Source organism: Limulus polyphemus, unplaced genomic scaffold, assembly GCF_000517525.1.
Source record: "Limulus polyphemus unplaced genomic scaffold, Limulus_polyphemus-2.1.2 Scaffold501, whole genome shotgun sequence".
Taxonomy (NCBI): domain Eukaryota; kingdom Metazoa; phylum Arthropoda; class Merostomata; order Xiphosura; family Limulidae; genus Limulus; species Limulus polyphemus.
In genome coordinates, this window is record NW_013666111.1 from 257,168 (window position 1) to 269,205 (window position 12,038).

General features: G+C 31.3%; 2 protein-coding genes across 8 annotated transcripts in view; one reads left to right on the forward strand and one right to left on the reverse strand.

Moving 5' to 3' along the window:
- LOC106458687 (heterogeneous nuclear ribonucleoprotein 87F-like) overlaps nucleotides 1–5,921 on the reverse strand; it is a 10,411-nt gene extending 4,490 nt beyond the window's left edge. For both annotated transcript variants that reach the window (XM_013918220.2, XM_013918219.2), the window contains exons 1-4: nucleotides 5,775–5,921; nucleotides 4,708–4,971; nucleotides 2,811–3,021; nucleotides 526–675 (exon numbers count right to left, since the gene is read on the reverse strand). In XM_013918220.2, coding sequence (XP_013773674.1) covers nucleotides 526–675; nucleotides 2,811–3,021; nucleotides 4,708–4,971; nucleotides 5,775–5,792 — 643 coding nt within the window. In that variant the 5' untranslated portion in view covers nucleotides 5,793–5,921. The remainder of the gene's footprint in view (nucleotides 1–525; nucleotides 676–2,810; nucleotides 3,022–4,707; nucleotides 4,972–5,774) is intronic.
- A 153-nt stretch (nucleotides 5,922–6,074) lies between these two features.
- LOC106458688 (chromobox protein homolog 1-like) overlaps nucleotides 6,075–12,038 on the forward strand; it is a 23,977-nt gene continuing 18,013 nt past the window's right edge. For 2 of the 6 annotated variants that reach the window (XM_022384955.1, XM_013918221.2), the window contains exon 1: nucleotides 6,075–6,178. The gene's annotated coding sequence lies outside the window, so the exon portion shown is untranslated. Of the gene's footprint in view, nucleotides 6,244–12,038 lie in introns of all 6 variants that reach the window. The other 4 variants (XM_022384956.1, XM_013918222.2, XM_013918223.2 and 1 more) reach the window with 3 other exon arrangements.

Here is a 12,038-nt window from a genome sequence, read left to right on the forward strand (position 1 = left end):
GTCAGAGAATGTTTTTAATTGGTTTGTGTTTAAAATAGTCCAATGTTCAAAACTGTGATTAGCCTGCAAATGGTCCAAGGTTTTTTTTTTTTTTTTACTTAACATCATATTTGGTGAAAACTTAAAACTGGTGCATTTCCAAGTTTATTTTACCACAAACATGGAACCATTCTAGGCAAAGGCTGCAACTGTAAGTTGAAACCAATGACAATACAATCAATTAGGATTACCAGAAACAAAACAATAAATACACAAGTGCAAGAAATACTATGGTAAAAATAAGTCTAATCTGAAAGATTTTGAAACAAATAATTCAAAGAAACAGTATCTGCCAAATGTGCTGGATTATAGAATCACCAAATAAGTTATGCCACACTCGTATCACAAAATAGAAAAACTTTGTGATGACATACAACAGGAACAGAAAGTATTTCAAGTTCCTAAATGTTAAGTTTCTTTTCTGTTTACATTTTATAATAATCCAAGTATACAAAATACTGGTATAATCATTTTAACAATGATTACCTCTTGCTCCTGAATATGAAGGAGCATTTCTTCCTCCTTCTCTTGATCCAAAGTTGCCCAAACCTTTCATTCTGGCAGTTTCCAGTTCTTGTTTGGATAGAGCTTTTTTAACTTCAGTTTTTTTTCCTTTAAGAATGTGGTGCTTTTTCACTAAGATTGATAATAAAAATTCAAAATAAACAAAGTAACAACAAGGTAATTTATATACAGACAAACAAAGTGCAACAAAACCACATGATGTTGAAAACATTTTGTACCTAACAGCAAAACAATTACTAACCACTTCAACCTGCTGCACTAATACTTTGTACACACCACTAAAAAACTAATTTTAAAACAATTTTTCTATCATTTCTGAAGTCTCAGTACTACATTTCTCAATTGTTTGATATATATTTCAATTTATTCTTATGTAATAAACACTGTTTAGAATTTAAGATGCACTGGCCATGCTATATTGCAAATAAGTCATCAGTGACTAATGGATATAAATGACAATATTCTAACGATAACTATCATCTATCATGAAATGATTCTATTTGCACACAACCAGATGGACAGCATGTTCTGCAATTTATTCAGGCTTTCATTTATTATTCATATATACTTAAGCCAGTGTTTTCCAAACTGTATCATAGCAAGTTGCTAGGGGTGTCGCAAGGGTTTCACATGAAGAATAATTAGTAACATAAAAACATGTGGCAGCAAGGGTATCCAAAATTCAAGGTAAGTCAATTAAGGTGTCACCAGTAAAAAAACATTTGGAAACCACTGCTCTAAGAAAACTAACTCATAATTAACTTAACTTCCTACCATATCAGTTGGTTCTTCAAACTAGATATTTGAACCTTTCCAACTTTTGCCTTCTATCATGCTACACAAGTATATTTTGGCCCAGCATTTAGTAAACATTATAGGCAAGACCTAATATGCTGACCAGTAATATAGCATTTTGTTTTCCCCTAAAATATAACTTTAGCACTTGGAAAAAGAATAACCACAAACAATATATACCTTAATGCTTGTTAGTTACTACTATACTGCCTGGATAAGAAATTTGTTACTTACAAACACAAATTTACCAAGTTTAACTTCTAGATACGAGTAGGTAAAAGTAAGGACATTATGACCTTTTTTGTTACATACAAAATTCCTTAAACTACTTTATCTTCAATGTAGATCAATAAATTTGACATCAAAACATAGTTAAATCAAATTTTTTACAATATACAAGTTTTGATTTTTTTTTTTATTTTCAAAATTATATATTTATTTAATTCTCATTCTTCACTTCTATACCATGCGAGATTTGCTTGCTACAAGTTGCCCAATTTAGATTTTCTACCTCTATGTGATATTCCAAGATTAGTACAAATTACACACACTGTAGATGTGGCTATTCCATAACGTACACTATCTCAAAGCTTTTTGCTGTACTAAGATATAGACAAGAAAGTCAAACCCACATCGATCAAATAAAATGTAACAAAACCCTAATGTACAAGATAAAAGAGAAGGGTTATGGTAGTATGAAACATGAAATATATGATAACACTAATAATTATTATTATATCTTATTATATACATTTAATTATTCAACAGTTTTATATTACAAAGACCGACTGTTAACTTGCTTGGAACAGTGATTGTTAAAGGTTTGTTTCACTTAAATAAGCATCAGTTCTTTTAACTGGCTACAATATGGTGCTCTTACAGTGCAAGCTTATTATGTATTGCTACGAGTATTGCACGTAGCGTCAATTTTGTGTATGTAAGCATGCATTTTTTTTAAACTTATATAAAAAATATTAAAACTGTTCTATATATCATTTTTAAACAATGTGTGAATGTTTATTTCAGTTATATAGTTATCTGTAAATTAAAAGGGGATTTCAATCAAATACAAACTAGTAGTTATGATGATATAATTAGTAAATTATACAATTTTGAACCTTCAAAATCTACCCTTCATTACAACCCTATGATTTTTCTTTACCTTTTATTCGCTACTTAATCAGAGGTCATTAACAGTTATAGTTATGTTCTATGCTGACGCACAAAATACATCAAAGTATGCCATGAAAAAATAAACTGTATGCGTTTATGCTAACCATATGACCAAATCACAGATAAGACTAAACTGTCAAATGCTTTGTTTAAAAAGAAAAAGTATCATGATGTAGATAATACAGAAGAAAGTTGTGAATGAAATCTTGGTTGTGAGAAGTTCAGACAAGAAGGTAGCAATTAGTACACTATATGTACAGTTAGTTAATTATACTTACACACAATCTTATCCACAGCATCATAGTCATCAAATTCAACAAAAGCAAACCCACGTTTCTTTCCTGTTGCCCTTTCTGTAACAATATTAACACTGACAATGTTGCCATATTCTTTAAAATGATTGCTGAGGTCTTCCTCTTCAACATCATCTTTTAGTCCTCCAATAAAAAGTTTCTTTACTGTTGCCTGAGCCTCTGGTTTCCCACTATCCTATACAAAACATAATTTATAGCATACTTTAATAATGCAGTTTTGGAACATAATCATATACAAAAAATAATTACGTGTACCTTTTACCCTTCAATTTTTACATGTAATGGACAAGTAGTGTGTAATTCATTTCTTTAGGGGGAATTTTCAAGTGAATGTGGTATGATAAAAGTTACCTTTCGAATCTTGACCACATGTAAAAAATAGTTTGCCGTAACAGTTCTCTGAACAAAAATCAGTTCTGTCTCCCTTAAGTGCTCCTTATTATACACTGTATTGTTTGATCATTAAGTTAAAACAACCACAACTTAAGAGTAAAACAAAGAAAAATCTCACAGATATTAGAACATTTTCCCACAAGTATCAACTTTCAAAGAACAAGTATAATTATTTTAGCCACTCAGGATGATACATAATACAAGGCCTACTGAACAAGAATGACTTTCCAGGAATTCAGACAACAAACCAACAAAACTTATCAGTGCCATTGTATAATCTATAATTATGCAACAAATTACATAAAGTCTAAAAAAAGTTACTTCTGGCTTAGAAGTATATTATAACTTTAAAAGATATGTGATGTTTGTTATTTCATAACTGTTGAGTTTTATTCTTAACATAATCTGATTTCCACATTGTTCACCCTAAAAATTCACATGTTAATAATTAATACCCATCAAAACACTAAGGCTGATAAGAATATACAAGTTACAATGTAACACAAATATGCAAGTAAAACAATCTGACCCTTCAAAAAGTATGAAATTATAGTTGAAGAATTTTGTCTTAATGTACTCTTAACATTTACAAATATGAAAAAAGAAAGTTTTTCCTCTAATAAAAAATTGCATGCCATTATCAAGGATAATATTCTTAACAATTCTTACTGGGGATTACTTCTGCTCTGGGCCTCACCAAAAGAACATTATACAATTTTTATTTACTTTTGCTGTGCCAAAATCTAATGTTTTTTTTTTTGCACCAACATTTGATACCAGTAAAATTTGAACATCAATATTTCATTCACGTTACAGTTACAACGTGGAATCTGCTTAATGAACAAGTAAATCACTGGTAGTTATTTTTGTCTGCTTACGGGTGTTGGTAATACAGGAGTAATAGTTTACCAATTTTCCACCTTCTGTATTTCAGACTGTGGTAATCCAAACTAACATGTATTTTCAGTGGAGGTTCTCTACTGGGCTGTTACTTCACATATCAAATTTCAAGGCACTCCATTATGAAATACCAGAGTTATAACATCTCCAATTTTGACTGAGTTTCTTCCTAATTTTTTTTCCCACACCAAAAGCACAAAAACTATTTGATAGAAAATCATACTTAACATTTATAAGTTTTTACCAAATTTGGTATACTGATAAATCTTTTTAACTTACAATTAGGAGCCTCGTTTGGTGTAAATATAAGCCACCTGCACAAAGTTATTCAACAAAAAAATTTTGTGCACGTGCAAAAAGTCATGGAAGTTAATATAAATTGCAGCACCTTAACTAAAGAACAGCTTTTCACGATGGCCTAGCCAGTAAAAAATTAGTACATGTGGGAATTTTTGTTTGTACTCTTGAATATTTAAGTTGAATTATAGCAGTTTATGGATATTTTCCCACATTGCTTCAAACCACAGATTTTTTATATTATCTATATTTAAAACAACAGTAAGAATACCTCTCTGGGAACTGCTCGCTTTGGCTCAACTACTCTACCATTCACTTTGTGAGGTCGAGCAGCCTGAGCATCATCCACCATATATGCTTTCTTGTATGTAATGAAACCAAAACCACGGGACTTTCTAGTGTTTGGATCTCTTACTACAACACAGTCCACAATTTCACCCCAATTTTCAAAGTGTTCCTTGAGAGAATCTTCTGTAGTTCTGTAATCAAGCCCTCCAATAAAAAGCTTGCAGTACTGTTCCGGATCCATGTCACTCTGCAGAAAAAAAAAGCACTAAGTATCTAACAATTATTTATTGGTTTAAATTTTCTTTTTTCAGCCCCTGAACACTAGGATATGTCTTTTGCCAAGTTTTGGTCACACAAAATGAGGTAAGTAGATCATTTGTTAGTTTTACATATACAGAAATTAAAAAATTTCTTTGTTTCTTTAAGTTTAACCCATTATATACGGGCTTGACTTTTGTGCACGTCAAATGTCGTGCACATATAATGTTTTACAGTTATAACTTGTAATATATTCAAAATTTAAATTTACAGCTTAACTATCAATGTATGTCAATAAATTAGCATCAAAATATAAACTACTATTATTATATACGTTTAATTTCTTAGTTTACTCAAGAATTGAAACCTTTCATTAATCCGATTCTAAAATTTAAAAAAGTGTAAGTGTAACAAACATCCCGATTCATGTGGCGAAACTTTCACTGAAACTGAAAGATAAAACAAAGAAAAAACGGAAAGGTCTAGCTTGGGCCTTAGCATTATAATTTTTATATTGTCAATGGTTGTGTTCAATCGCAATGTAATCGTTGCTGGGAAAAAATTAAAGCTTGCAACTTAACGTAGTACTACTAGTAGTAGTAGTAGTAGTACTCTAGGCCTATATTAGTATTATTAACGTTACACCACAGGTTAGGCCTAATACTACGACACATGTAAATTATTATTACATAAAATAGCTATAATTATTTAGTTAACAAAAACGACGTAGATTTAATAAGAATTATAACATTATGTGAAAAACGTAGTACGTTTGATAATAAAATAAGTTACCTCTGAGGTGACCATCATCAAAAATTCTTGCAACAAAAACTTCTTATTACACAAACCGCAAAAAGAAAGAATGGGCAGAGAATAAATATACGCTCAGCTACAGCCTACATAGCATTGAAATAATGAATGTCACGTGATCTATGACGTTGGGTGTGAAAACTTATTTTTACAAATGATAAACAGTTGTGGTCCATTAATTATTTCTTGTAGAAAAATTACCCATATAATTATTTATAGAAAGGAATTTCTTCAAAGTATCGCTTCTTATTTCATTCACAATTTTATATTAATACCCCTCCATGTGCAATTTTCCCGCTTCTTTTAGCCTTAAATGATATGTAATGTATTTGTTCTGCGCTTGCGTAAATACAAGTTATAAAGGTGAAGTTTAGGCTATTTATTGAGTAAGTAAATTCGGAGATTATTAAATTTCAACAACTTTGCAAATTTTGAGAAACTATTAATTTAGGTAGGATACTAAAGTTGAATACAGAATATGCATGTGTAATAGGCCATGAAGGGCAACATTAAAGATTCTATGAAAAACCTAGTGTCTTCATTGCCTATTCAACTTCTATTTTAAGCCGTCTCTATAAACTTTTAATTTTATAAATTGGATTAGATAAGATCTTGACTTCAGTTATAATTATATTCACTGTTCATCTCTGAAACCTATCATTATTAAAAAATGATAAAGTGATATATTCTTGTATTATACTTATAGCTTGGTACTACTGTTAGTATTTGTAGATTAAATTACACCACTTTAACTTTTTAAATGTTTTGTCTAACATAAATAATTTTTCTTGGGTCTTGTATTTTTTGATATATAGCTCTTAAGTACATATTTACTCTGGTAAACTAAATTTAAAATTTGAGTGATAAGTACTGCTAAGCGATCTTTTTAATAATGACAATTAATATTACATTATGTTTAAACTCAAAATATCAACTTTCAATTTCATGACTGAAAGAAGATGTTATTGTTAGGAGTTTTAGTTCTGTGTTGAAAAATAACTTATTAATTTTCTGTAACTTATGTTACTGTTAGTCCACTCCAAGATATATATAAATATAAATGTTAAAATAAGTTTAAAACAAAGACCTTGCTTTTAATATACATAACTCAAAATGTAAAGAATTGTGTGAAATTAACTGCTATCACTGGCTAGTTTTGATATATGTGTGAGCGTGTATGATAGAGACTCCCATCAGAACAATGTACAATCCCTCAACAACAGACCTGTGATGTCTCATACGGGAGATTAGTCTGATTCAGGCACGGCAGGCCTTGCCACAAATGTTGCAGGTGTAAGAGTTCATTGGCAGTGGTAGTAGAGCAAACACGTTTTTTTTCTGGTGCTTTATTTCAACATTAAAGATATGTTGGTTGTTTAATATTGTGAAATCTTCATTGGATGCTGCTTACCACTGTGTGGTCTGAAACCAACTCCTTCCACATACTTTAATATGATCTTTAAGCATATCCTTGTAACTTCTTTGAGGCTTCTGGCATAGCCTTTTACCAGTTTTCAGCTGGCCATACTGCAGAGCTTTAGGGATTTGTAGGTCATTTATATGAATCAAATGCCCCACTTATATGAACTGTGCTTTAATGGTCAGACTTTCCATACCAATGATAAAGCATCTATGCAGATCAGTGTTTGGGATTTTGTCTTGCCATTTGAAGTTACAGATTTCACGAAAAGTTGCTGTTACTGGTACTGCATCGATGAAATGGTTTAAAGTGCAAAAATTTTGTGCATGTTCAAATTCACTTTTTTGTGTGAGTTTATATATATATATACATATCAAATATGGTACACACTTCCATGACATTGTGTAATATTTGTATGTTAATAATATTAAGTATTTCAGAAATTTTTACATTTTTAATTTGAGTGTTTTTTTATCTTACCATTCCTTAATGCCATGAGATATAATATGCAATTAAAATTTTTTTTGTACAGTTAGGAGAACTGTTATACTACAGGGCTTGAAATTAACTCTAGTAAGTTGCCAGCTAGTCTTTTAGTTTTGCTAGTAAAACTTAAAAGGCACTTGAAAAAATTGCTAGTACACAATTCAGAAGGAATATTGGAGATTCTTACTGTCAAGAATCAGTATACTCATGGTACATGCATTTCAATTGTTTATATTACAAATTTCTAAATATAGAAGGTTACTATAATTGTAATTAACAAAATTGTTGTACTTGCCAGTTTTTCAATCCTCATTTGAGCTGCATGTCATACCCAAGTTAAGTATTAGGAAATGGAGTATAAAAACTGCAGCTTCACCCTGTTTGATTTGTTGCCAAAACAATTGTTAGCATATGTCCCAGCTAGTTAAGTTCTCACCATTGAGTCTGGGTCAACGATCCTGTGTTGTTGGCAGCATGGTTAGAAGTACTGGGCCAAAGTTTTTACTTATTGGGGTAATAATAAAATGGAACTCGTATAAACTGCAGTTGTTGTTGGTTTTTTTTCACAAACCTCTAAATTTGTTTATGAATAGCCCAAATGTTTGGCCAATTGGCTTTACGAGATTTTAGTATTTAAATCATAACTTTTATTGATAAAGTAATTTTTAGTATTTGTAGATGTAGGGCGGCTGTCAACAATGGGGAAGTGTACTAGTGGCCTAGCAGGTTTTTTTTTTTTGACAAGATAAAATGACAAAAATTTTAAGCCAAAAAAAAAAAGTGAGAATTTTTTCAGAACAGACATGCAAATTTTTCACGTTTTGTTGAAAACATGTTTTCCCACCTAATATGTTCCTGATAGATTGTTTAGGCAAAGTATTCATGGTGAAATTAAGTTGAATGGACAACAACTTCCTGTTGTAGAAACACAAGTGTAAAGGACTATGATAAAATAATTTTTAGTATTTGTAGGGTGGCTGTCAACAATGGGGAAGTATACTTTGTCAATCCAGGTGCTTGTGGCCTAGCAGGCTTTTTATTTGGCAAAAAAAAACTAACAAAAATTTAAACAAAAAATTCAAGTGTGAATTTGTTCCAGGGCCATCATTCAAAATTTTCAGGTTTCGTTGAAAACATGTTTTTCCATGTAAATGTGATCCTGACAGATTGTTTAGGCACAGTATTCATGATGAAACTAAGTTGAATGGACAACAACTGCTGGTTGTAGAAACACATGTAAAGGACGACATTTTGAAAGTCTTCTGTCTTCTTCAGGTCAGTGTGTTTATGGTGTTGTTTGTCTTTATAGTATTCTGATGGATCGTGGAGAGCGTGTTATGATAAATTTTGGAAGACAAGAAAAATTAAGGAATCATTTTATATTAACACAATAAAACTTTCACTAAACAGAGATTCCAGATTAGAGGTGAGTAACCTGTGGTTACCATTGGTTGAATCTACAGGAAGTCTCTCCACTAGTCAGAAACATGGATAAACCAACCAATCATAACTTGCTCTCCACAATCCACCAGAATACTATAAAGACAGACAACACCAATCACACGCTGACAAAAGGCAGAAGTCTTTCGAAAAATCGTCCTCTACATGTGTGTTTCTACAATAGGCAGTTGCCGCCCATTCAACCTAGATTCATCATGTGTTCCTGATCATTAACTTTGGGACAAGCCTAAATGAATTACCCTAATTTATGTATTGATCTTGTATTAGCTGAATTTTGAACATTTGTAACAATTTTATTGGCTCCCCTTGGATTTTTTTCTCTGGAATGAACCCCCATTTCAAATGAAGCAGTCTCTACTGAAGTTATGTCTTGTGAAACAAGTGGGAATCTGGAAGACTCGGATGATGATTTTGACATGCTTTTGGAAGATGTTCCTACTGGCAGTGATTCTGGTAGCTCAAAAAGTGATAACTGATCTTAAGATTCATGTGTTGTTTCATAATATTTGAAGTTAAAGTTATGAAAATGTATTTGAAATAAATTTTAAAATAGAAGCAGAGCAAATTGTTTCCTTTGATTTGTAAAAAAAAAATCATTTGAAAAAGCTAATTTTTGCACTGTTTCAAAGCTGGGTGTTTGAGATTTCTTTCAAAACTTTTTCCAAAGACTTAAAAATTTCCCAAAAACTGAAACTTTGTGAAAAAACTACAAATTTCTTAATAAACACAACATGATTTTCAAAAAAAAAGAACTGAGAAACATTTTGGCCCTGAAAGTCCCGAAAAAATTGCAAAAAAAAAACCTGCCTAGATCTATCAGTTTCTGACCATATTAAGCATCTTTTAACTTTTGTGAAATAAATAGAATAAAAACATTTACATGTAGTTAAGATTTTTTTTTTTTTATCTTGTAGAAGAAATTTCCTAAGCCATGAATCATGCTAGTCACCTTCTGCATTATACAGCAGAGGGGCTAAAACTGAACTCAATATTTTAAAGTATTTAAAAATATACACAAGTGAATTAAAATTTTTCTGCAATATCAATGATTTTTTATCAACAAAATTTCTGAATTTCAGTATTAAATGCATCACTTTGCTCTTATTAATACAGAGCCTTAAAATTGTTACTTTTAAAGTTTTTGACATTCTTCCACATAAGAACTAATTAACAAGTACACGAGGTTTATAAAAGCATTTAAAGAAAAAGGCCACAACATAATTGTATCAAGGATACTTTTGTGGGATGAACTTACTGTAGGGCTGAATGATAAGCTTAGGTTAATGTGTAAGGACAAGCAGATTGGCTGTTTGGATTATTTCTATGGAAAAAGTGAGCTTTTTGGAATGGATGGTTTATGTTCAAAGAGGGTAGGGGTTGGTTTGCAAGGGCTTTGAACTCAGCTTTAAGGAAAGCTTTAAACTAGAACAAGACAGAGGTGATCGCCAGAAAAACTAACTGCAGAACAAATTAAGTTTAAAAGTGTCGCTTAGGAACAAAGCAGTTTTGATAGACTAAATTGTAACTGTTGTAATTCCATAAGTATAAGAAATATGAGTTTATATTTTATAAACATAGATGTATACTATTGTTTTTGATATCCTGAACTTCAAAAGGAATGTAACACACTTTCATTATAAAGCTGCTCTTTCCCTTTTTTTAAAGGAAGGCTTGATAATGATAAACATTTGAATGATACGAGTTGGCTTTGAAAGTGATTTTTTTGTCGTTTATTTTTTAATTTTAGTGGAAGGGATAGCCTAGATGGTTCAATAGGTTGCTTGTCCTTTAATTTTTATGTTAAAGATTGTAAGAAAGCATCATTAGTACAAGTATTTATCAGATTTACTTAGTTTCCATTGATATTACTATATCATCCCAGGATTCCTCACTAAACCTGTCTGGCGGGTCTTGGTTCAAGTATATTTGCATTGTGATTTATTATTATTCCTGGTTTCTCTCATCCATTTTTCTTCCTTCATACTTAAACTACTAAAATCCAGTTTTCATTGCATTGCACATTCAAGTACTTCAAGAATGAAATTATTTTTTTTTCCTTAGCCTTTATCTCTAATACATCTTTCTTATGAATTCCCCTGGCTTCATGCATACCTTGCTGTTGAAAAGACTCCTTTTGACCATTTTAAATCAGTTTTCAGCTGTTGCATTTCTGTCATTGGGGTTGTTTATATCTCTTTTGGTAATTGCCTCACTTTGATTGACTTTTACTAAATTTAAAAGTTCATAAAGAAATTGTTAGAGGGGATATGTGTTGAGATGTTTAAGATTGTAAAGGGAATTGATAGAGTTGATGCATCATCTTTTTTCATACTTTATAGCAAAAATAGTAGGACTAGGGGACACAAATATAAATTTTGGCAAGGACAGAGATCTTAACCTCTCCTCGTATAATAAACTCTCCATCCCAGGCATCATTCTAGTAAGCCTCCTCTGAATCTTTTCTAGCAATTCAATGTCCTTCCTGAGGTAAGAAGCCCAAGACTGAACATAATACTCTAAATGTGGCCTAACTAGTAACCTATACAATGAAATTGTAACATCTTTAGGCTTGTATTCAAGATTTCTGTAGATACAACCTAAAATCCAATTGGTCTCACCACTAGCAGCACCACACTGCTTGGATGGCTTACGAGACCGATCGACTATTACACCAAGATTCCTTTCTTTCATGACACTGTTAAGATTATTCCCATCCAAATTAAACTTATAATTTAAATTATGATATCCCACATGCATTATCTTGCATTTATTATAAATAAAACCCATCTGACATTGATTTACCCAACTCACTAAATGATCTAAATCCTTTTGTAAATCAGCAGCATCCTCTTTACAGTTAGCAACACCCAATACCTTAC